Source organism: Mytilus californianus, unplaced genomic scaffold (genome assembly GCF_021869535.1).
Source record: "Mytilus californianus isolate M0D057914Y unplaced genomic scaffold, xbMytCali1.0.p SCAF_4, whole genome shotgun sequence".
Lineage (NCBI taxonomy): Eukaryota > Metazoa > Mollusca > Bivalvia > Mytilida > Mytilidae > Mytilus > Mytilus californianus.
The window spans coordinates 56,532,409-56,559,293 of NW_026262690.1; the positions used below are offsets into that span (position 1 = coordinate 56,532,409).

The following is a 26,885-nucleotide window of genomic DNA, read 5'->3' on the forward strand; positions in this document are numbered from 1 at the left end:
TATTATGGTAAACTGTTGTCCGTCTGTCTGTCCGTCCGTCGTCAACACTTGGGACAATAACTCAAAATCATTTTCACTAACTTTCATGAAACTTTGGGGAATTTTTTTTTATATCTATTGACGTAAGCTCCCTTTTGATTTTTATAAATTTTAGATTTTACATTTCTGAGTATTGGGACTTTATTCATAAAAAAGGGGGGATTTTCCAGTTTTCAGACAATACCTCAAAATTGCTTTGAGCAGTTTTCATGAAACTTTGCTTGTTTATATCTAATGAAATAAGCTCCCTTTTGTTTTTTATAAATTTCTAATATGACATAGCGGAAGGGACTTTCTAGCTAAGAAGGCAATGGGTGTATCATGCACACATGGCGCAGCTCTTTATTCACATATGTAATGGTAAATTGTTTTTATTTATATTTTCATAAAATGTTGGGTTTTACAGGTTAAAAGCTTTACCAAAAACACTGTTGGTTCTTTGCCACAAGGAAGAGGAAAGATAAAGAATAAACAACTTGTTTTAAAACTGGCCAGAAAGTAAGTTTAAATATAAAGATAGATACAATGGTTTATATTTTGACAGTTGTATTTCATTTCAGGTATAAAAATAGATTCTACAATTGCATCAAATGTGACAGATATTTCACACCCCAAGACATAATATTAAATTTAACAGTCGAGGGTGGAGAAATATTGTAAGGCATGAAATTTGGTGGTGGAATCTGTTTTTCTTATGATTTTTAGACAATAATTAACAAACATTATATTTCTTTTTCTCTGATCTGCAAAAAGATGTGTTCTTTCTTTATGTTGTTACAATAGCATTTTTTGCTGTTTATTTATCTAATTTAAAAAAAAATCATCAGTGATTTTGTCATAAAAATTAGTTCAAATAATCTTTATACATAATCAATCCAAATGTCATCATAAAAAGTGGGGTCCATATACTTGTTTTCGAACTAGCGAGTAAAATCATTTAAAAAATACATCTTTTCATGATATCTCACAGTTTGAGGTTGCTGAAAATAACATTTTACGTTAGCGACGTCATTACCTCCCCTGTAACTGTATAATATTGTATGCCATTAAGTACAATCTTCTATTACTTAGTACGTAATATAATTATGTAATATACAATTTTGTTTGTAGGTTATTACAGATGAGGAGACATTCAGCTTTACCCCAGCTGAGACATAAAGAACCACCACAGTCTTTCCTAGAAACAGATTCATCAGAGATTGACGAATCAGACCACAGGCTACCCCCAGAAGTTTTATATATGCTAAGAAGCACTAGGTAAATCTCTTTAATTTCAAAGAATAAAAACCGCCTTGGTGGTCTCGTGGTAGCGTGTTCAACTCGAGTGCGGGAGGTTGTTGATCCGAACCCAGGCCGGGTCAAACCAAAGACTTTTTTTTATATTTGCTGTTTCTCCACTAAGCATTAAGGCATAAAGGAGTAAGAGCAAAGACTGGTCTGCTCAGAGTCAGAATAATGTGTCCAGGTAAGGTGATATGTCTTCCTGTGGACTGTTACCTTGTGAACTAGCATGTTAAAAATCCGGCTCAGCATTTCGGTTTAGTACAAAGCAGGGTTAATATTCAAATTACACTAACATGTTCTCGTCCTGAATATGCATATTAATTTGCTGCTGGACCTAAGCAGCCATCCATTCATTATAATGCCTATAGTCAATATTACCTGCATATGAGACTAAAGAGCGTTAAAATACATGTATAAACTAAACTGTACTAGGACAGCACTTAGTCATCCTAACCATCAATATTTTGTATTGAAATGAACACAAAGTATCATTATTTTCAAATTTAAAACATTAAAGGGGTTTATTTTCTCTCTGAATAATAACTTAAGTCCTTTCCATGTTTAAAAATCAGATACAGACCCACATATGACCATTTATGTTTGTTACGGTACATAGTTTTGTCCACAGTAATGATAATTGTTTGAATAAAAAATAATTTAAAATTTGGTGGCCTTCTCTAGTATTATACATTTTATTGCATTAAAGGCTAAAAATTTCTGAAATCATAAAGGAGTAGAACTTGCTTAAAGTGCATTTCCAAGCCTTTTATAGCTTACTAAGTGGTATCGGTTTTGCTCATTGCTGAAGGCCATACTGTGACCTATATTTCCTTACTTTTACTTCATTTGGTCTCTGGTGGAGAGTTGTCTCATTGGCAATCATACCACATCTTCATATTTTTATATAAATACTGATTTAATGCAGTACATTGTACTTGCTTATCTTAGTATGATTGACAAAAGGAAAATATTGAACTTTTCTTAATAACTAATATTGAAATGATGTCATGGCTATTAATTTACTATTGTCAATTTCTTCATTAATAGGGTATTTGGACATTTTGAAAAGCCATTATTCCTGGAGTTGGTAAAACACATGGAAACAAAGGACATATCAGCTGGGTCTTATTTATTTAGAATTGGGGACCAAGATGATAGTATTTATGTTGTACAGAGTGGAAAGCTCAAAGTTACAATCAAGGAACAGGTAAAAATATAAATGAAAAAAAGGATATAATGTCTCTGTGCCTCATATACTTCAGAAAGTATTTTTTTCTTAAATTTCAAGATTAACTAGTAGTATGCTGCAAAATATAAGTTGAATAATGATAAATATAATTAAATATATATGATATAATTGCACTTGCCTTGAAAGTAAAGTTTTGGAACAATGGCATTTGTGTAGTGCTGATGTCTATATTTGAGTTGACATAATTTTTCCTTACATCAACGGCAAAATTCACATGTTTAGAATGAAACATTTTTTTGATATTGATAGCAGACAGTTTTATTCTATCAATTATGAATAAATAATACAAATGGACAAAAATTAAAAGATCAGTAGCAATTTTATATTCATTAAGTTGATGTGACTAAATTAACGGGTAGATGTTAAAAAAAAATTATGAATTTGATGTAATTATTCAATGATTTATATAACAGGACAGTACAGAATGTCTGGTGAAGTATGTAACAACAGGAGAAAGTCTTCATAGTTTACTTAGTATACTTGATGTCTTAACTGTAAGTGTTGATATGCTTTGTATATCTATTTATTTGTGAGAACAGAAGAAAGTCTTCACAGTTTATTAAATAAACTGTAGCCATCTTAATTTTAGTGGTTTTCAATTTCGTAAGTTTTTGACCAACCTTGTTGACTATGAGAATAATTCAAGGTGGTTCCTAGGTTACAAAAAAAAAAAAAGACAAAGCAATGTAATATTTTTGAATTAGTACAGGAAAATGACTACTCTTTAAATGGTTGTGTTTGTGAATGTTAAGTTCATTGTTTATATACCCCAGTCAAACATACAGCAAACATTTTATTGTCCAAATTAAAAAAATGTCTAACAGGATTTGTTCTAGTTATACTGATCTTGGAATAGATCAGTGACAAGTTAACTTGTATACCCTGTTTTCTATTGCTATAGGCTTTCCTGTGTTTAAAATCTGTGCATTGGCTTCAATGACTTTCTAAGCTAAGGAAAACATTAGGCAAAGTAGTTGGTAAACTCTGGTCATTTTGATTGTGCTAATGGTGAAACAAAACACAAATCGTTTTGGTTAATTTTTCTGTCAGAATTTATTGATAGGTTAAGTTTACTTCTGAGCAACTAATAATGTTTGCATTACTATTTTTAAGAGGCTCTTGTCATAATGTAATCTTCAATCGAACAAATGATATTAGTTTAAAAAAAGAAATGCTTTCCACTGTTTGCTTTTATCATTTTGCTTTTTCCATCAATGGCCAATCATATTCTAAGGATACTGAAATTTATTATTTTCTTATCCAGATGAAATTCGTGAAAAATATATAATTATAATTATGATATATTAAATCTTTTGAAATTAATCACAATTTTGATGTTTTATATAGGGACATGTACGGCCATATAAAACAGTCAGTGCCAAAGCAGCAGTAGACACAGTTGTCCTCAGGTAATCAGTTAGTCAGTTAGTCAGTTGTAAAATTATTTTTTTAGATCAGGAAATTTGATAAGAATTGAACATGTTTTAATTTTCATGGATAAATATTTTGCAATTTTGTCATTTTCTAAAGAAAATTAAATTTATGACAATTTTTTTTACTTTAAAATATTCATATATATAACTTAAATAATATATTTTCCAATACAACTTTTTACCTATCTTTCAGTTACTATATGATTTTATAGTCCTTCCATTTTTCAGAAAAATAAGTCTTTTAATGCAAATCCTATTGAAGAATTTTAGAAAATTAACCCTTTCATAGCTTAGGCCAGATATAACTGTGAAAAAAGATTTGACCTAAATCTTAAGGTTTCTAAGATTAATAGTATGGCAGATTTGCATAGTTTTCAATTGCATTCCCCAGAATAAAATCTGCTTTGTATCTTTTTGCATAATTGCTTTGTCTCTGAATGTTTTAAGATGTGGTTCTAGCTTATCACTGAGTCCACCAATTGTGTGTAAAACATAACTTATGTGACAGTAGCAATACACTTGCTTTTGATATATGTTTATTTAAGTTTCCTTTGTTCACATGATGCAGTCATATCATGCCGAGCATAACATAAACCTTTACTTTGCATTTATCATGATAATTTACTCCTTTATGAGTGTTATTTACTAATGAAGAAGCATGCTTCAATGGATGACTGAAACTTCAGACAGTTACTAGTAAGTCTATATAGTTTTTGATATAGACATATCTCGTGCTCTTATGCCTACAGATTTTTATGAAGCGATTGTCAAAGATTTATATAATAATTTCATTCCCTGTATTTTCAGACTACCAGCATTAGCATTTCAGTCCTTGTTTGAAAGATTCCCAGAATCTCTAGTCAGGGTAGTTCAGGTAAATTCAGAACTATATAACCTATAGTCAAGGAAGTTCAGTTAAGTTCAGAGTTATAAAATCTATAGTCAAGGAAGTTCAGTTAAGTCTTACTAGAGTTATAGAATCTGTAGACAATGTAGTTCAGTTAAGTCTAGAGTTATAGAATCTAGAGTCAAGGTAGTTCAGGTAAGTCTAGAGTTATAGAATCTATAGTCAATGTAGTTCAGTTAAGTTCAGAGTTATAGAATCTATAGTCAAGGTAGTTCAGGTAAGTTCAGAGTTATAGAATCTATAATCAATGTAGTTCAGTTAAGTCTAGAGTTATAGAATCTATAGTCAAGGTAGTTCAGGTAAGTCTAGAGTTATAGAATCTATAGTCAAGGTAGTTCAGTTAAGTTAAGAGTTAAAGAATCTATAGCCAAGATAAATCAGTAATGTATAGAGTTATAATCTATAATCAAGTTAGTTCAGATAAGTTAATGCTGTGGAATCTCTAGTCACAGTTTTTTTTATGAGTTTTTACTTAGCAATATACAGATGAGTTCATTGCTAAAATTTATCTTTTCATTAGTTTTTACTATCCATTTTTAAAGAGAATTGAAAAATTATTTTAAAATCTCTAAACACAGTGGAAAAAAAAAGAATATGATGTATCAATGTATGACAAAAAATTACTATGCTCATATGAAAGAAAAAAACAAAGCAATGGAACAGCACATGTATTACTGTCCTTTATATTAAAGTCACAGTGAAGCCTTCAACATTGAACAAAACATCTAGATTTAATACCATGTTCCAATTGATGGCGGTATTATTGTTTATGTTCTAAGCTGACATGGATGGCATGGATGGCATGGAAATACATTATCTTAGATTTGTTCAAGTATTTTTATCAAGTATTTTTATTAAATATTTTACAGGAAGAGATTTCTGTGAGATCTATATTTAATCAATTTATTTAACTCTGAAATATTTTTTTTTCAGATCATCATGATCAGATTACAGAGGGTAACATTTACAGCATTACATAATTACCTTGGTCTCAGTTCAGAGTTGCTTAAATCAGTAAGTTATGAGTAATTACTTGACTACTTTGTTCTCAGTTCAAAATTACTAGAATCAATTAGATATCAGTATTTACCTGACTACTCAGTTTTTAGTTCAATTTAGTTCAAAATTTCATAATCAGTTATCAGTAATACCCTGGCTACTTAATTTTTAGTTCAGAAGTATATAATCAGTTATTTATTAGTAATTACCGGACTTCTTATTTTTCTAATCTGACTCACATAATATGTAAGTTATCAGTGATTACCTGAACACTTATTTCTTAGTTCAGAATTACATAATCAGCAAGTTATCAGTTATTACCGGACTCCTAAGTTTTCAAATCTGAATCATATAATCAGTAAGTTATCAGTAATAACCTGACTATTTAGTTTTCAGATCTGAATCACATAATCAGTAAGTTATCAGTAATTACCTGATTACTTTGTTTACAGCTCAAAATAATATAAATCAGTAGTTGTCTGTAAATATCTAACTACTTTGTTCACAGTTTAGGGTAACATAAATCAGTTAGTTATCAGTAATGATATACAACTAAATTGTCAACTTAGAATTGCTTAAGTAAATCGCTAAGTTAACACTGAATCAACCTTCACTTATTTTTCCATATGTCAATAAATCGTCATTTCAATCAGCCCTGACAACATCTTCAAATTTTCTGATTTTCAGTAGACCCCATATTTTTCCTTTCTTATTACAGCCAATTCAATAATTTTGGCCAATCAGAGTATGATTGGCTTTTGACACACATTTTGATGGATTAATCATTGAGACCTAGCTATATTAGGAAAACTATTTAAAATTGCTACACAGAAGAATATAAAACAGAGATCAACTTACTATGGAGACTTAATGTGCATATTTTTTTCAAATGTCTTAGTTTTTATAGCAGTAAGGAAAGGGTGGAACATAAATAGTTTTGTTATGTAAAAAATTTGGATTTTTGATGAATAATTTTGAAGGTTTATTCAACTCAAACAGTCTTAACCTTGTTTAGTTCTCAGTTGAGAATGATTGAATTCAGTAATCAGTAAGCCTTAACTGACTACTTAGTTCTGTGTCCAGCATTACGGAATCAGTCATCGTTGATTACTTAGTATTTCCTGAAATTAAACCTTCTGGCTTCACAATTATAGTTATATCAACAAGTCTACAATGATATATGTGTATTATACACTGTAAACCAACTGATTTTAGTGGATCCTTTATTTTGTGTGGTGCCCTTTCTAGCAGAATTTGCTGCCATTTATTTTAGGATTTTCTTATTTTCTTGAGGTATTTGAATAAGAGAAGCTCAAAGTTAAACAAATTCAGGACGATTTATATTCACATTATTTTTAAACTCGCTAAAGTTGCAAAAATGAATTGTTTGCAAAAATAAGTTGGTTCACAGTATGAACTAAGATCTCAATGTAGAATATATATTATCGCAGAAAGGATTAGTATAATAAAATATAAATTTCAGTTCTTGCTGCAGAATTACTGAAACAAAGAATTTTCCAGTAGCTGCTTTAGAAAGTACCTTTGATAATTTTATAGGTCTCATTTTGGAAAAATCTATCCATAAGATTAAACAAATACATCATCTTACACAACATTGGCTATTATTTTTGTTTGACAAATATTAACTTAACATGTGCATTGATTTACATTGTAGCAATCAGATAAACCAAGTTTACTTTCAATATCCAGCATTAGTAACCCTAACAACTGGCCAACTAGTCCACGTAAATACAGAGGAAGTGTAGACATAGAGAAGTCATTAGAGGGTATAAATAGTTGACCTTTCAACAAAATATATAGATATATTTTTTTTATTAATTTTTAAAATTGATGTTATTTTATAAATTTCTTTTTTGCTTAATTTTAAAGGGAAACTTCGCAAAAAAATGAAAAATTGATATTATGTTCGTTGTGTATAAAAAAGCACAAATTCATAAATATTAAAGTTTTATTCTGCTAGATAAGAGATCACCATCGATTTTAAATTTAGAGTATCAATTCTCCGCATGCGGCCATTTTGACATCCTGTCTGAATAGAAACCACGATATATCTATAAACCAAAAAGTACCAAAACAAGCAGTAACCTAACGTAGCCGTAATTGAGTGTCGATATCTTGTCAAGCGTACGGTTGTTTTATCCGACAAGGAAAGCATAACCAGTTTCCCGGGTCACAAAAAAGATTATAATAGACATGGTTGTGCAACCTTTCCTAACTAACTTGATACGGAAAATGTAATTATATATATTTTTTTTAAATAACTAGTACTATGGTCTGTCGTTTTAAAACTGTTTATTTTTAACTGAGTTTTTGAAACAAGAAATTTTAATGGAAATTAGTTAATAGTCAAAGTTCAAAGTCATAAATAAGTGTTCCGTGTAAAATTGTTTTCGAAAATCTAGTTTGTTCATAATTCTTTTATGTAATAAACTTATTTAAATAAATTCAGACCTTCCCTTATCCAGAGACATATAATACATTATGTATTATATGTCTCTGCCTTATCTGATCACTAGCATGGCTTAAGAAATCCCAGAGGTATTGTGAGGTGACACGTCCAGGTATTCAAGCGATTTCCTGTCGGGCTTTAAAACTCTTATTACACAATAACGTAAAACAAGTTCGTGCATTACTTCACTTCTGAGGGTATTGATCAGTGTACACGGCCGATAACTTGTAACTTTCCATTTTGAAACTATCAGGTGTAATATACATCTTTGTCTTGCGTGTCCGATAGTGATATACTAGTCATTACTAAACTCATACGCTTGTTTATAAATAACCTTTCTGGTGTAAAGAATGATATTTATGAAAATCTAAATAATTCCAAAAAAAAAGATTTGATAAAATAAAAAATCTATTTACATATTTTCCAAAGGTAATTTGGGGAAAATGTAAGTATATACTCGTTGTCAATAAGTATGGACATCTCGAAACATAAACAAAATGTACGCACTTGTCGATCATTGGTTTATACGCCTAGATAGAAGGTTACGGAACTATAGATAGTCGCAATTTAGAATATATACATGTAAATTGAATATACGAGAGAAACATCCAGAACCAATCTGATTTAAATACAGTTCGATATATTACTTGCTTTGGTTCATCGAAGTTATGGACATAGTAAAATCACAGATTTATTTTTCAATAAGATTATTTTGAACAGTTTAAGAAATTCGTCATCATCACAATTGTTGGGTATAATGTATAATAATGTGAACATGATTCAAAAAGTACCTGATGTCAATTTTCCTGTTCCGACATGCATGTAATATATATGCCACTGGACGTACACTAATGATCCCCAAAAAGCCTATTTGAAGAAATAAAGAAACTTCACTGCGGATAGACTGATAGTAGTTGTATTAACGTCTGGTCAGCTAGAGGGTTGATTAATTTATTTAGTTAGCTTGTGGTGGTAATAAACCATTCCCAATATTGCACTTATGCATAAAATATCAAATGAGAGTAATATAAGAGAAAATATAAATACGAAAAGTCGCATATCTGGTACAAAAGGTCTCACCATGAACTATAGGATTTTACGTACGATTGTCATCGAAATAACGGACAGTCATTTAAATACATGCATGTACGCTGTGATAAAAAGGGGTGTCGCAGTTCCAAAGTATTCATCATAAATCTATTTCAAGTTTATACTTTCCTGTTATTTTTATAAGTTAACGCAGAGACATGTATACATCTCTAGCTAACGACAATCAACTATATAAATATCTGAATCTGATGTGATTTACCGTTCATGTCTTTCTTTTTCTCCTTTTTTTGTTATTTTGGCAGGAATATATACATTGTAAGATATACTGTTCCCAGGTTTGGGGAGGGGTTGGAGTTCATGTCTATCGAAAGTTACAAAATAAGAACGGTGTATTTATGAATTTACAAGAAGAATTCTGTTCTTGGGCGTAGTTTTCTTCTTTTTTTAGTTCAGTGATTTAAATTTTCAAATTGAGAAAAAAAAATCTAGTCAGAATTTAAATTAAATCGTTCCGGCAATCCCCCACCTAAGACGCCTCTAAAATAATGAATGATCATGCTTCACAATCATCAGAATTTTCGTTGCATTGGTATATTCTGTATCAGTAGTGATTAACCTTGACATTTCCTGGTATAACAGAGCTACTTGTATATTACCTGTATGTGGTTAGGTGATCTTAGGTGACGTCCCATGAGGTCTTACGTATACAGGTTCACATTTATAATGGTTTCTGATATAACAATTAGGTTTTATGACATTCACACTTCTGCATGTTCTGTATACCAAATTCTTATCTTTTTTTCAGACCGAAGAGGATGTGAATATTTTCCAGGAAAATATTGAGTATCAAATTAATTTCGGGATTTTTTTCTTTCTTGGTATTAAATCACAGAAATTTGAAGAATATACTGCTTGTCCGTTTTAGGAGTTTTCTTGTCAGTTTAAACAGACGTATATATGTCTCTGGTTTAGAGTGGGTTTATGAATGAATGATAAGTCTTGCAAAGGTACAAGATATAAAGCACATTGAAAATTGATTCCACCGGTCTTTCTCCATTCAAAAAAGGAAAGTTGACGTTAGATTGATTCTGTTAATTTTTTAAAACATCGTTGGTCAAATAGCTAAAGAATTTATACGTTGTGAGATTTAGAATATTTTAATCAGGGCATTCCCGATTAGGTAAATGTAGATCGCTTTGGACGGACCAAACTATATTAATGCAACTGATAATTTTCTCTGCACATTTAAATAAATATTCAAGATAACCGATGATAATTTGAAATAGTACAGTTTTGATTTATACGCTCGTTTTCGTGAGCCATTTTTATCTATAAATTTTTTTAATTGAAAGTAATTAAGAATTTCGATGTTACAACAAAATGATCACTTATTTATTAAAAAATTGAGCTAACGCAAACTATAAAAAATATAAAACGGTGATTCAGTTATTTTGCCACCATATTCCTCCCCAAATAATAATAAAAAATATCCTGTCTCAAACCCGCACTTCTGTTTTATCCTTTTTTCCCCATGTTTTTCATACTTACAACGGTGAACCCTTGAGGCCAAACAAAACTCTTGTGAAGATCAAAAGATTAAAATTACATAATGCTAATCTTTTAATAACCGTGAATTTAACCACGCCTTTACCAGGTGGTGTCAGTATAATACAAATGCATTGTATTTACACAGTACTAGACTGAAGCAAGGATTTGTATAGTGAGAATACAAACATGCATTTTTATTACACTATCAGTTATATATGTTTGTTCAACATATCCGTCGGAAAAAAAATCATAAAAACATTCTATTGTATGATTTACTTTTATTACTACAATCATATTAGAAATCCTTAAAATATAAAAGGTGCATTTTAATTTTAAAAGTTGCACGGCTGATCACTTTTCTTTCTGAATTATTAGTTGGTTAATAGCTACGCCAAAAGTCGTCGATGCGCTTTAAATCGCGTTATAAGATGATTAACGAACAAGACTTAAAATGAGATTAATCCACTCCCGGCATGCAAAAAGACTTAAACTACGTCACAGAAGTCAGGAAGTTCGAATAAATAAAATTAATAATTCCCAATTTTCTTCTTTATTAGTGTTCATATCCAGATAAAACTTGGTGAATATGTTTTTTATGGTATTATGAACATAATAAGATGATAATTAAAAAATTGCGAATTTTCCCTTTAACACCTATCATACACCATTTGTTTTACTTTATTGTAGATCTTTCTAACCTTTAGTATGGATTTAAGTCATAAGATCTTTTTAAGTAAAACATAAGTTTTCAAGTTTGCATACATCTTTTAAAGTTAGCTGTTATAATTTGCAGTCATATATGTTGTCTAAGAATTGTATACTTTCAAAAATCTCTATACTAATATGATGTATCCATTTGCACTTTATAATTCAGGTGCTTTAGCTTCTTACGATTTCAACTTGGTGTTTTCATGAAATATGTAATAATCTCCAATCATTTATTATTTATCAATAGAGATTATATAGAGAAAGTATACAATTCTTAGTTAATATTTGATTTTAGCTCCCAGAACTCCAAAGTTTTTTATTGATAACTCAGCTGATAAACCTAGGACAGATTTTGACATTGCTTGTGAGAGAGCCGGTGTAGAGAATGTAGGATCCTCTGAAATTGTAGATGATGGACAACCTACCCCAAAGCTTAAGGTACCAGCTGATACTGGTACTAAGAGTCAACATTCAGATACCAGTCAGGAAATAACTGATGACCTTATTTTACAGTTGGCAAAGAAAGATTTGGTTAACATTATCAAAATTCAGGTATAATTTTGTTAAAAATTAATTTCAGAGAAAAAAAAAACATGGTTACAGAATGGGATTAAAGACAGAGCCTATTATGATTATTTGCTAATATTCAATTCTTACATCTGTATATATTAGGGAGCCTCAGTGGCCAAGTGGTCTAAGCAGTTTATCTGCAGTATCACTAGCCTGTCAACACTGAGGTTGTGAGTTGGAATCCCACACTCAGTAGGTACTACGATCCTAATTGACAAGGTTTGACATTTTTCTTTGAAGATCAGTGGTTCTCTCCAGGCAATCTGGCTTCCTCCTCTAATAAAAACTAGCTGCCATGATATAGCCAAGAGTGCTGAAGATGGCATTATACACCACCAACAATCAATCAATCATTTATATACTTTGTGTCAACTTTGATATTATAAAAAAGTTTAAATATACACCAGGGCATTCCAGCATGCTTTAACCAAAGGATCCCACTCTGAAAGTAAACACAAAAACCTGGAGGACAGTAATCATTGGTGGTCTATACAGATTGATCATTTATGTTAGCTGTAAAACAGTATACAATATATTGTTTAGGATTTTGAAAACACCTGATCTTATTGACCATCAGATCTGCATTTACCTGAACCATAGAGTCAATAGGAACAGCTGTCATTGGAGAACAGTTTCTCTAACTATTCTGGTGTATTGTTGTTTTATGAAATGAGCATTTGTAGGCATGATGTTGTTATCCAATCTTAGCAACAGTTGACTCAATTATAGCAGCTGGCTCAGAAATCCTTTTTTTCAAACAGTTTAAAATGTTCTATGAATTATGTGATACTGTTGTGTAAGAAAATACTATAATGGTGGATTACTTTCTTGAGATGCTAATTTGAGTTTCTTTTACAGTAAGATTTCAATAAAAATGATTCACTTAAAAAAACGCCAATATGTTCCATAGAAATGTATCATGTTTATCATATACAATTAACCTTTTAAACAGTGAAATTTTACACCTGTAAAAATAAACCTGTTCAGTTTAATAAAGGTATAAAATTCAGAATGTTCATATTTGCAGCCTTCATTGATCTTAGTAGGCTTAGCAACAGATATTTATTGAATGTACATTTTCTGAATTAGACTTATTACTTATAAGGACAAAATGCCTTTCTGGGATGAACTTATTTATTATAAGGACAAAATGCCTTTCTGGGATGAACTTATTACTTATAAGGACAAAGTGCCTTTCTGGGATGAACTTATTACTTATATGGACAAAATGCCTTTCTGGGATGAACTTATTACTTATAAGGACAAAGTGCCTTTCTGGGATGAACTTATGACTTATAAGGACAAAATGCCTTTCTGGGATGAACTTATTACTTATAAGGACAAAATGCCTTTCTGGGATGAATTTTTTACTTATAAAGATAAAGTCCATTTCTGAGATGACCTTTTTACTTATAAGGACAAATTGCCTTTCCAGGATGACCTTTTTACTTATGAGGACTAAATGGGTTTCTTTATGGCCTTATTACAAATTTGAACAAAGTGCCTTTCTTGATTGACCTTTGTCAGGTACTGTCATGTCGAAAAGTATAAAAGGCAATTTTTTTGTGGAAAATGATAGAAAAGTGTGAACTGTTTTTTTTTATTTCATAGGACCAATCCTTACTAGATGACAAGATGAAAGTAAGAAGAATGAAAGGAGGACAGTCAATAATCAAACAAGGGGATCAGGTAAATTAAAATATTGCCAGTTCTCTTTTGAATTATTCAATGCTGACAGTTATTTTGTTTGTGCAGTAAGTCCATTTATTAAATGTAAAGTCAAAAATATGCACAAATTTAATGGTTAACAATAACCATTGGACTGGATTATACAAAAAAGAACCTAAACAAACCTTTGATTATAAATTTGGAAGCTTTGTTAAATACAATCCAATATTTAGTTTGCTACATGCAGGCAAAACAACACCATTAAATTTGGGATTCAAAGACATAATTTTGATATGACCATAGCAAAGCAAAATTATATCTAGGATTCAGAAGAATTTACACCAATTGGTTATGTGGTTGACACAATGCGGAAATGAAGGTAAAGGTAAGATTTGTACATGGAATGAATATTACAGATTTTCTAAGATGTTGACTTAAGCTGTAATTTTTCATTTGTTGTTTCTTCTTTATTTTTTTACTACCTTTCATAAGCTGTAATTTTTCATTTGATTTTTTTTCTTCTTTTTTTACTACCTTAAAATAAATGAAACCAACATATGGGAACTGGTAATAAATAATATTAAAATGATTAGAGTTATCTGTTTTATAAATGATAAAAAAATATTTGAACAGTCTCACTGCATAACAAAGATAAGTTTATTTTCATACTTTTCCTGTAAAAAAGTACCTTACTATGAGAAGATTTTTCAGGACAAAAATCTCATGCTATTGAAACATATACTCATAACCATGATAACTGATTTATCCTTAGAAACATAAAGTGTTTAATTAATTTTTTGCAGGATGCTAGTTTGATATTTGTGGTAACAGGATCATTGAATGTTGTACAGCAGATGATTGGTGATGAAAAGAAGGAGGTATGATGCTAAATATAGCCATGATGATATGATTTCATTTTATTTGCCTGCTTTGTTTTAGGTAGACAGAACCATATATTTAAAGTCTTCAGTTTAAATGATTTTTATAAAATAATATGATTTTTTCTTAGATAGTGAATGTTCTGACAACTTACTAATCATTATTTCTCTTACAAACAGGATAAGATATTTTTAACAAAATTCATTTAACAAGTGCTGAAAGTCCTTTTTATGCCTCCACCATAGCGGAGGGGGCTTTAAGTTTTACCCTTGTCCGTCTGTACGTCCATATGTACGTATGTCTGTGCGTCCTTGAAATTGCCATAATGAAATTCTTCAATCCTTTTGAAATGAATGAAGTTTGAAACCCCAAGGAAAATATGTAAGACACAAAACAAATTTGTGATGTTGATATATGACAGACTAATTTTAAATGTCTTTGGAACATCTAAAGCAGGTTTTTAATAGATACATTATACTTTTTGATTTTTAAAACTTAACATGCTTAATGGACCAAAAACTGGCCTTATCATACTTTCTCCATTGTAAGGAATTTGACCCCCCCCCCCCCCCCCCCACCAACCAAAATTGTATGAATTTTAAAGTCAGATTTTAATTAAGAACAGATATTTTGACCGAGTCACTAAGAAACCTTTTGTTATAATCATCCCTCTCCTCAGCACTCACACTAACACATGAATTCATTTTTTTTGTCAAACAGTCTTATAAAATGGTAACTAGGTAACTAGACTCTTTAAGTTTGCTTTATTTCAGTTTTGCTTTGCCTCACCGTTTTAATTTTTTATAGTTATTCAATACTTTTTTCAGAATAGAAAAGTGAGTTGAAACATACTTGTATTTACAACCTGTATATATGTTAAACTCTTTCTTGGTAAATGTCACAATCCTGATTTCAAAGAAGTATCTGAAGCCTAAACAACCCTATAGCATGTCTAGATATTAGAGTTTCCCCCTTTTATCTGCACAAGTATCTATTATGTTTATGTCTTCTAAATATTTGTGAGTTTCTGTTAGAAAAACAGTTGTTTCTTGTTTTGAGATACTTTCATTTTCTTTTACTGACTGAGCATGAAACTTTTTGTCACAGTCTAATAAAAAAAAATCACTTTGTAGGGCATTGTGTGCAACTTCTTGTTGTCTTTTAAAGCTTAATTTTATCTCAGATTGAATATCCTGTGGGACATTTTGAACTTTAAAAGGTTGGAATTCAAAAAATAAAAAAAATATTCCTATAATTCAAATAAGGAAGTTTAAAATTTTTTGTTTATTCTCATTTGATATCTGTCCTTTGAATTTTATGTATTTGATAATGCAATATCTTATTTAATAAACAGTATTTGTAATATTTTCTTGATGTTATAAGAATTTAGAAATCAGGATAATTATGTAACACAAGCATGATGTATTTTGCCCTAACATGCAGATGGAACAAGTCTAAATGAGGTTTATTTTACTAATGATATACTTCATTGCACTGTACTTCTTTGCTCAACATTCTTCTATTGTTTCTCTGTAAAAATAACCATTGAAGGAACTTGATTGTGTAGAAAAGAAAGGAAGTTTACTGAGGGTCCTATTTGGCCTAGAAAGATGAAATATTGCTAAATTACGTGATCTTCACAAATAAATAATGATTGATATGTGTGATTTTCAAACTTTAAGGTCATCTAAATATTGTATATATTTACCAATATTCATCAGATAAAAGATAACTACAAAAATGACAACTAGATATATTTATAAGAGTTGTAGTTCCTATAGAGATACATGGTGTTAAATAAATTAGTTGGAAAGTGCATTCTCTTTATATTTGTGCATCCAAAAATATTTTGACAATTGACCAAAATATGTGTGTTTTTCATTGGAGTGTGAAGAAGTGGTCTTTTTATGTATCATAATTGCATTCATTTTGACATGATGGATCCTGAACAACTTGTTTAAAGATTTGTATACCACAACCTTAAAATTCATGTAAATGTAAATCTAATAAGTTAGATTTCAAGTCAAAATATAAGCCAAATAAGACTTTTATTGCAACTTGTCCTTTAGTGACACAAAGCACTATTTACTTTGAAAAGCTAATTACCTATTATATTTATTTGTAGAATGATAAACTGTATTACAAATCAGAAGTAAAGTTTATTATTTACATTAACATCAATGGTATATTTAATCCAAGGTATATCCATTCTATATCTTTAACTCACTTAAATGTCAAATTATTATTCTGTCATGAGACAGATTTTACAAATGTATTTGGAGGAATAAGAAAACATCCCATGGCAATCCTGAAGTAAAGAAATGTTTTAAAAGAAAATTTATTCAAAAATTAATTTCAAGATATTATTGTTGATTTATTATATGTTTGTAATTTTGCAAACCGTACCATATGTTGTCTTTATGTCCTTGACTGCTAGTCAGGTGTATAAAACACAGGTAAACTTTTTAAAAAGTTGGAAGTCACATGAAAGTTTGGTCAAAACTGTTCATGAGAGGAGATTTGTCTATTGCGAGATACTTTTATTGCTTGACGGGTATTTAAATTGTATCCAGCTATAACATTGATAATGCAATTGCATGTGTCTTGTAATATAAAAATAAGAAGATGTGGTATCACTATGATTGCCAATGACAAAACTCTCCACCAGAGACCAAATGGCATAGAAGTTAACAACTATAGGTCACAGTGCAGCCTTCAGCAATGAGCAAAATCCATGTGTAATGCATGAGCACAGAAAACTTCCTTTGTTCAGTTTCCATATAATTTTATCAATGAAAAATATGTATATATCTATTATATATGTTTCAGACACTGCTGTTTGTAGCTTTACCTGGAGAGATTGTTGGTTCCCTTGCTGTGTTGACAGGAGAACCGTCCTTCTTTACCATGCGTGCCAAAGTAGATACTATTGTAGTTACTATATCTAAAGTAGAATTTTATAGGTAAGGACAATCCTTCTTTAAAAGTTTGGCTTCTGATACCCAAAACAAAGAACAAAATATCAGTATATATAGTCTGTAAATTAGAAAACGCAGCCCTATCTCATTATTGGTTTTAGAAGCGTCAAGAATTCTGATCAGTTTTCAGCTAGGCATTCTTTAGGTTTTGTTGAGTTTAGTGTGACATCCATTTTCACTGAACTAGTACACATTTTTGTTACTATTACCGTTCTTCAGTTATGTCCCTTTATAACTTTATATGATATGCAAGAGGGGACATCATCTGTGTTCCATGGACACATTCCCCATTTGTTTAGTGGCCAGCTGAAACTGGCCTCTGGGTGCGGGATTTTCTCACTGTATTGAACACCCATTGGTGGCCTTGGGCTAATTTATGCTTTTTGGTCGGGTTGTTGTCTTTTTGACACATTCCCCTTTTCCTTTCTCAATTTTATTTAGGAAATACAAGAAGAGTTTAAGATCTAGTACTTATCCTTTATATACCTCTCTTGTGAAGGCTTTTAATATTTTAAGGTTGAAGTTACTATAACCCAAAAATATTAATAGCATTCATCAAATCAATCAGACAGATAATAGAAAATCTGATTTACCTGCAGAAAATCTATTAACAATTGCATAGTAATGTTTTGAACAATATCATCCTGCAGTTGGCACTGCGCTAGGCCATTTCAGATGAAAATCTATAAAGTGATGGTTGGCAGAAAATGTCATGGTGATACCAGGGTTTAGGTGTAATACCACCAAATCATAGTAATTCACATCCGGTTTCATAGGAAAAAGGGTCAACAAAAATATTGCCTTGAATTTGACAGTTGCTGGAAGTTAACCCTGCATTTCATTGCAGAAAAAAATTTCTGAGTCATAAACATATATCTTGGGTGTTTCAAAGTACCATTCTTTTTTTATTTGGTGTTTCTATAAAATATTTTGGAAACTTGAGGTTACATGGTTACTAAAGCTTGTAAACGGGAAAAAAAGGGGTGAAAATTTGATTGGTTAACTTCCAGTGATGGTTATTATCTGATATGCAAAGAAATGTTATGTGAAATTTTGTCTATAGTACTGGACAGGATAAAAATTTACTCATGCCAAGTATTTCTTTATTTGAAACAAAGATAAATTCTGCACAAATTTTTGAAAAGTGCCAATTTAACAAAGACTAATAGGGGAAAATCAATGGTGGTATTACATGTACTCCTTTACTAGCTTGATTAGAGTTAAATGGAATGCCATCAAGAAGTCTGGAAATAGTTGTTAGTTTTCAATTTTGGCTGCCGAAAGAGTTCTGTTTCCTCTCTCATAAAATGATAGGTTAATTGTTTATATTAGCTGGCTAAATAATTATTGAGTTGGCAATGCTGACTAGCCCATTGGTCCAATTTTTTTTGAAAAAGTCTGACTAAACACAAGAAAAATATTAAATTGAAGGCTTTTATAACAAACATCATTTTACTACTGTTGCTATAGTTATATATTCTGTACCAGTATAAATTTTACAAACCAAAGTTTAATAGAAAAGGAAGGATATGATGTTATATATATTAATTCATGACATATACATTCCTTACAAACACTTAAAAAAAACAAAAGCAAATGAATAGTGCTGTAACTGTTGTTTTAGCTGTTTATACAGAGTTAAATGTAGGGCTGTAACATCAATTAGATTTGCTTTTTATGTTTTTTTTTTTTAGTATTATGAGGGAACAGCCTTCTGTAGTATTGAATGTAGCCCATACCACTGCTGTTAGAATTGCACCATTTGTCAGACAGATTGACTTTGCATTAGACTGGATGATGATTGAAGCTGGAAAAGCATTATTCAGGTAGATGAATTTAATTTCAATCAGAACAGTAATGACTGCAGAAACTTTTGTAGAAATTTACTATGACTTGACTATCAGTGTTGCTGTTTACCTTTACCTATTGTTCAACCGGATTGTAAAATTGACATAACAATTGGGACATTTAAATTGACCAGTTGGTATTGTTAGAGTTGATTCTACCTTGATGCTACCTGGACTGATTGTTATTCACCTAGCCCAACTTTACAGCATGCTATTTTCCTGAAGTTTTTCTTCATCTATGGTTATTCTATTATAAAATTGATAGGGAAGAAAATATTATTGGTTTTCATTGTTTTAAGCCCCCTAATATAGGTGATTAATCTAATTTTGACCCACTAATCTAAATCAGTCAAAGATTTTCGGAACTGCATTTTACTGTAAAATTCATATAGACTTTAATGTTGTTTGAGGCAAACTAAAAATGATCTCAGTAAATAAACTCAGACAAAATTCTGATTGCACTCCATATTATTTCTCAACATGTTTGAGTCCCGATGTCGAGATATTACAGTACATAAATTGCCATTTTACTAAATTTATAAATGTTAAACTATACCATAAGAAGATTTCATTAAAAGATATTTCTGGAGAAGGAATCAGTTTAATATGAAAAAAGCTGATGAAATTGTTTACTGACATGACAAATAATGCTGAGGTATAGCATTTTCTTTCATATCTTTAAGGAATGACTGTAATATTTTATCTGTCTATGAAGAAATAACATCAAAAATGTGGTGCACACTGAATAACCCGTGTAGCGGGTTATTTAAAAGTGTGCACCACATTTTTTAGGTTATTTCGAATAGACAGAAAAAATATTACAGTCATTCCTTATGATTTAATTCTAAATTCCATTTTTAAGGAGTAAATTTTGAAAAAAACGTTGGTGATGTCACGGTCACATGACAAAATTATGTATATGAGCTGATAGACAAAACACTTTCAGCCAATCAGAAGACGTGTTACATCCAAAATTAAATTATTTGTATATAGCTTTACAGTTAAAAACATATTTTTCTAACAAAAACTGCTGCAGTAGTGAAATGACTGTCTGGGGTTGAAGATGGGTTAGGTGGATAGTTGTATTATCCATGTATTTATTAAATTTTTCCTGGATAATACAAATATCCACCTAATCCAACTTCTCATAGATACTCAATATTTCAGTATGCATGACACATGATTCTTGAATAACTCTCATCAGATACTCTCAAGACCAAGAATAAGGCAATCCAAATGTGTAAAACAGGTTATAGATTTTTACTCAAAACTGGATAAAATGATTTAATTATCTTTAAATAATTTAAAGAACAAATAAATAATATCTTAAAAATGAGGATTTCAGATTTCAGATTTGTCTTTCTACCTAAACGAAAACAGTGAATATGTGTTTAGAAGGAAATATGTGAGAGCAATATTCCTGTAAGTTTCCTGTTCAATTTAGATTCACTGTTTCTAAAGCTTTTTAAAAAACTCTTAGAAGTTGATATCAAAATTACTTTGGCTTGGACAATTTTGATTTCAAATAGTATAAGCTATAACGATCTGATGTAAAAGAATCCATTTTCATTCCTTGTTATGAATTAACTTCTGTTATGTCACACAAGAGTACATTGCGGCTGTTTGGGATAAACCAGACTAGTCTTTTCCATGGTCCAAGATTGCTCTGACATCTGATAGCCATTTTGGGACTTGCTTGAACTATGGGACTTCAGAACATAGACCATATAGTAAAGAAAAAACTGAAATCTAACACCATTAGTTTTCTTATTCCTTTTTTTTTGCATGAGTGTATAACTTTTAATCACTGAATAACCTGCCTCCCCCCCCCCCCCCTGTAACACAATACAAAGTTTTATTGCCATCAACCCCTCCTTGGACCACCATTTCTAGTGTCTTATAAGGGATATTAAAGATATTAAAACTATTTCATTTAATACTTTTTTTACCATCTTATCATAGGTACTCAATTACTGTCATCATTCTTAGGTCACAAATTTTAATTACCTGCAAACTTATTATCTATATATGATGTATTATGAAGTCATGAATTACTAATGTATTTATTGAGCAATCAGATAGCCTGAAAAAGAGGTGAAATTATCACTATCACTATAAACTTTGTTACTTTCACGTGACTTTATGGTAACTTGGTCTCCCTCTTGTAATTGTAATACCATGTTAATTGTTGCTGATTCATGAGCACTCCCTTTAAGCCACACTCCTGACATCTTTACATTATTGTACCAAAGGTGGACAACAAGTTTTTGCCCGCTATAAGTCATTACTGTGGAAGAGAATTGATAAACACCAGCCAGTGGTGCAGTGAATATACCAGAACTTGGATTGTAACCTTTCTGTATATTAGTTACAACTTTGTCAAATTTAATGGTATCTTTTACTCCAAGTGATTGCGGCTTTGTCAGAATAGCTGAAAAGGCTGGAGTTGTCTTTTTATTGATGCAGAGACAACCATTGTCTGTAAATATCAAAATTCCATTGTTATTTATTTTGTATTTTATTCATGTTTATGTGATGAATATACATTTTATTTTTGCCACTGGATGTTGAGCCACCATTAATCAAACAATCGGTGATATCTCTTACGGTATTTTTGATTTTAGCAAATCAGATTTATATATTGTTATGTATTGTTTACTTATGTAAATATTTTACTAATTTTCTTATTAATAGATATAGGAAGATGTGGTATGAGTGCCAATGAGACAACTCTCCATCCAAGTAGCAATTTATAAAAGTAAACCATTATAGGTCAAGGTACGGCCTTCAACACGGAGCATTGGCTCACACTGAACAGCAAGCTATAAAGGGCCCCAAAAATTACTAGTGTAAAACCATTCAAACGGGAAAACCAACGGTCTAATCTATATAAAAAAAACGAGAAACAATAAACACATATGAACTACATAAACAGACGACAACTACTGTAAGCCAGCATTTAATTTTGTTATTGTTTTTGCCAGATTTATTCTCAACTCAGACTATAGATTCAGAGCTTGACATATTGTATGGACATCTTTTTTTATAAGACTGTATGTAGCTCTCCTGTTGTCTTTTTGTTATTTTTGTCTTTAGGTTGCTGTCTTATTGACATATACCTTGTATCTCCATTTATTCTTATATTATGGTATATTGAAAAATATAGATATTGTTGAAATATTATAACTTTAAGGGTAACAATATCAAGAAATTTAAAGTCTAATGAAATAAGAATATACCATACCATAAACTTAATTAGTCACAAAACAACTATCATTCAGGAATTTTCAAAGTAATGATAAAAGAAACAAATAGTACTTCCAGCATATATATATATTAAGTGAGTGATAGAAATGAGGTATTATTGTGTAATTAATTTCTTAAAACAAAATTTTAAAAACTTGAAAGTTGTAAACATACCTGAACCTTTGAGTTTCAACACTGTTCTAATGAGATCTCCTAGAAGGGAATTCTCTGAAAGCAAAGAAAAAGGGGACTTGATTAATATTTTTTTTAAATTTGTTAATTCAAAGATTTGCGTGCAAAACTATTATTTTGTTGTACATGAGTGTTAGTACCAGTACTTAAATCCTCATTCAAAATATCTTAGGTGAAAATGTCTTAGCATTTCTGTAAGCTACTGGTAATTCACTTACTACAGTCACAATTAGTATAATTTTAAGTTGATGGTTAAAATAATTTAGTTTTCTTAGATTCAGTAATTAAAAAAAAATATATAAATAAAAGGATGTAACCTACCTATAAAAAGTCAAAACAATTGATAATTATAATTATATTTACCTATTTTCAAATCACATGACCCCTTCACCAGCTCTCCAAGCAAGATGAGAGCCAGGAAAGGAATGCAGTACATCATCTTCATGGTGTTGTTTATTTTTTCACAATTCTGTGATAATTTCAAGCAATTGATAACATTTCAATACTGTCAAAGCATATTTATACATGGAAATTTCAGTACTACATTAACAAAGGAAGGGAGAGTATTAAAATGAAATTTGATATATTTAATGTCTTTTGTCATGCAACACAACAGAAATTCTAGAACAGTGTTCAAATAACATTTTCCAGGAAGAATCCTATCTGTTGTTTAGTTACACTAGAAACAACATTACTTTAGAATATAGTACTACTGGTCCAATATCAATTAGAAAAATATGCAGAATCTTCCTTAAAATTATAATTTTATCATTTAACTGATATTCTTTTGAAAAATATTTTTAACAGACAAAAGGGTTACAAAATTATTAGTTTGGGGCCCAATACAGACATTTTAAGATCCTTCTATTCACCAGCAAATAATATGGGTTACTATTTTAAACCTGACAAAAAAAACCTACTATTTGTAGTATGGTTGGTAAACTGTTTCTGTGCAATAACATGTAAACCACTCAACCAATCTTTTTTTCAGTTTTAAATATGTAGTTTCTGATAACAGAGATGAGGTTAATTTCAAAACTTTTAATGTTTATGAGTTATGGTCCTTGATTGATGGATGAATGTGGCTTTATGTCATTTCTGTCTAATAACCATTCAATCAATTCTTCTCAAACTTTGATTTGTTGTTGCTGATGACAAACATTAAGGTTGAGCTTAATTTTGATCAATTGATTGATTGATTGTTGCTGTTTAACATAACTTTCAGCACACTAAGCTGTATTATGGCAGCCAGTTTCTAAACATGGAGGAAGGTAGAGTACTCAGAGAAAACCATGACCATAGGCAGGAAAACTAGCAATCCTAGTCAGTTAATAAAAGTGTCATGTGCACCTTGCCACAAGCAGGGTTTGAATTTCATAGCATTGGGGCTGACATGCTAGTGATCCCTGTAGTGGACAAATTACCCTATAGCTATTTTAAAGTATGACCCATGATTGCTTTGACAAAATACTAGTAAATGTAAGGCAAACTTGCTTTGCTATCATTTTGAGACAGCCTTTTGTAATTATTTTGGCTTGATATTATATTGTAACAGTAAGACCACCTACTCTCACTTGTAAAACTAACCAACAAATGAATAAGACCATTACTTGATCTGGGTTTTAAACTAATTTATTGCTGGTGTGTGGCTAGAATTTTTTTTTTCCAATTAACCAAACATAATTATCCTATCTGTAATTTAGTAAACTGTAGATTTCACTTATTTTTGTGGGTACCCAATATTTGTTGATTATTTGAATTAGTGGTTCACCTTTACCCTTTTTGCTCATTCTAAATTTAAATCTGTACATACTTTTCCAGCAGAAATGCATTCCTGTTTATTTTAATTTTCAGACAAGGGGACCAGTCAGACAGTGTATATATCATACTTACAGGACGTCTGAGATCTGTAAGAACACATCACAATGGTAAAAAATCACTGGTTGCTGAGTATGGTCGAGGAGAGCTGGTTGGCATTGTGGAAGTACTTACAGACACTGCTAGAACAACCACTATAATGGCTGTCAGGTAAGTGGTAAGGGAAGAAGTCAGGAATGGTTGTATTTCGCGAAAACAAAAATCATGATTAGGAGGGTTTTTGGTATGATTTGTTAGAGTAACAGTGCTCAAGGTAAAATTGCAAGTTGAAAGGCACTATTTACCATAATCATGGCGGTCAGCTTATTATGTAGTATATTCAAGTCAGATATTGCCAAGGACAACTAGTATTGATTCTTCAAAACACTGATAAACTCTGAACTACCAGTTGGTAGCCATTGATAAAATGAGTATATCAAAGGAACAAAGATTATAATTTCAATGTTTGTGTTGATAACACCTGCTTATTGGTTAAAAATATTTTTCTTCCCATTTATGCTCTTTAAATACAGGTTTGTTGCAAGTCAGTATTAACTGATGTAGTCATTACACAAAAGAGCCACAAAAGTATAAGAATAAAACTCTGTGAGAAAAATCATTCCCAGTAGATAATAGAAATGATAAGCTGTGTTGTATTGTACTCATTAGAAGTTATGCATATAAAGCATGCAGGCATCAAAATTATGTTTTAAATTTGGTCAGTATTGGCCTTTGTATAAAGAAATAATCATATTGATCATTCGGTTTTAAGGTCATATGCTAAGGTTGCAGTGACAAAAAATACAAAATTTAAAATGTTTTTGGCCGTTATTATTGAAACAATATTTTTAGCCTTTACTTAAGTTTAAAACAATGACCTGTTTGTTTGGAAAGAATTATAATTGCTTTTTATTTTGTTGGTTAGTAGGTCATACATAGTTCAAGGTTGTATTTATTGATACATACTAAATTTTTGAACAAAGATCTTCAAATAATAGACATTTAATTTTTACAGAGACACAGAATGTGCCCATTTGCCAGCTGATTTACTGAACCTAATCAAACGAAAGTACCCGCAAATTGTAACAAGACTGATACACTTGTTAGGACAAAGAATTCTTGGTCATATTGAAACAAGAGATGAAGTACACATGAGTAAGTTATAAACATTGTAATTGAAAAATGAATGATGTTTTCCTCATTTACTAGTTTTCAATCCTAAAATAAATGCCAAAAATAGTGACAACAAAGGAACAGTTAACCAGAAATTCTTGTGTATTTTTGCTCATTATCTTCAAAATCTGGATGGATGAAAAGAAACTGTACATAGCAAAAATAATAAGCAATATGGGATCCTCAAAAATGTTATTGATTTAAAACCATTAAATTGACGATTAAAGAAGTAATCACCTGGAATGACAATTATTTTACCAATATTGCAGTAATGCCTGTTATACTTGAAAACAATAATAGATAAACAGAAACTGTACACATCAAAAGATATCATCTAGGCAAAAATACAAATTGTTCACTTGACTTTTGTCTTATCATCAGTTTATTGGAGTTGTTGCCCTTTACTGATGATTTTTATGAACAAATAATCTTTTGGATCTTATCTTGAAAGCTGCATACTGCAAAATAGAGAAACAATCAAATTAAGATATACAAATCTTGTTATTATGATGACTTTTTAGATAAGATTTGGGTAGGGGCTAGAAGATTTTATAAATTTATTTTGATGGCCCTGCAACAAAGTTGTCGGGCCATATAGTTTTGCCCTTATCCGTCATTCCGCAACGAACAGTTATACAGACTTATTTCTAAATGCCTTCACATATTGAGCTGATTTTTAGTATGTGATTCTACTATGATGTGTTACAGATGGAGTTTACGTTTGGTTCCTCTCCGAAATTACATGCTTTGGACTGTGAAAATTTCATGAAAATAGCAGTTATACAGAT

The 26,885-nt window shown here is 30.7% G+C and overlaps 2 protein-coding genes across 2 annotated transcripts in view; one reads left to right on the top strand and one right to left on the bottom strand.

Annotated features, from left to right (window-relative positions):
• LOC127698446 (patatin-like phospholipase domain-containing protein 7) overlaps nt 1–26,885 on the top strand; it is a 105,177-nt gene that overhangs the window by 16,919 nt on the left and 61,373 nt on the right. Inside the window, exons 4-18 of the mRNA XM_052201899.1 lie at nt 446–537; nt 1,150–1,296; nt 2,371–2,530; nt 2,986–3,066; nt 3,920–3,981; nt 4,813–4,879; nt 5,846–5,926; nt 7,587–7,698; nt 11,983–12,239; nt 13,869–13,946; nt 14,729–14,803; nt 17,634–17,767; nt 19,477–19,608; nt 24,922–25,095; nt 25,940–26,079. Coding sequence (XP_052057859.1) covers nt 446–537; nt 1,150–1,296; nt 2,371–2,530; nt 2,986–3,066; nt 3,920–3,981; nt 4,813–4,879; nt 5,846–5,926; nt 7,587–7,698; nt 11,983–12,239; nt 13,869–13,946; nt 14,729–14,803; nt 17,634–17,767; nt 19,477–19,608; nt 24,922–25,095; nt 25,940–26,079 — 1,792 coding nt within the window. The remainder of the gene's footprint in view (nt 1–445; nt 538–1,149; nt 1,297–2,370; nt 2,531–2,985; nt 3,067–3,919; nt 3,982–4,812; nt 4,880–5,845; nt 5,927–7,586; nt 7,699–11,982; nt 12,240–13,868; nt 13,947–14,728; nt 14,804–17,633; nt 17,768–19,476; nt 19,609–24,921; nt 25,096–25,939; nt 26,080–26,885) is intronic.
• On the bottom strand, nt 21,677–23,756 carry LOC127698508 (collagen alpha-2(VIII) chain-like). The gene is made up of 3 exons (XM_052202018.1): nt 23,431–23,756; nt 23,050–23,103; nt 21,677–22,108 (listed from the first exon to the last, which is right to left on the bottom strand). Exons 1-3 carry the CDS (start codon nt 23,510–23,512, stop codon nt 21,693–21,695), a joined length of 552 nt encoding a protein of 183 aa, XP_052057978.1. The 5' UTR covers nt 23,513–23,756; the 3' UTR covers nt 21,677–21,692.

Coding starts and splice junctions, on each gene's coding strand:
- LOC127698508 (XM_052202018.1), bottom strand. CDS start 23,512: ATGAAGATGATGTACTGCATTCCTTTCCTGGCTCTCATCTTGCTTGGA. Junction 23,104..23,430: donor GTCATGTGATTTGAAAATAG/GTAAATATAATT, acceptor CTTTGCTTTCAG/AGAATTCCCTTCTAGGAGAT. Junction 22,109..23,049: donor GTTGAAACTCAAAGGTTCAG/GTATGTTTACAA, acceptor TGATATTTACAG/ACAATGGTTGTCTCTGCATC.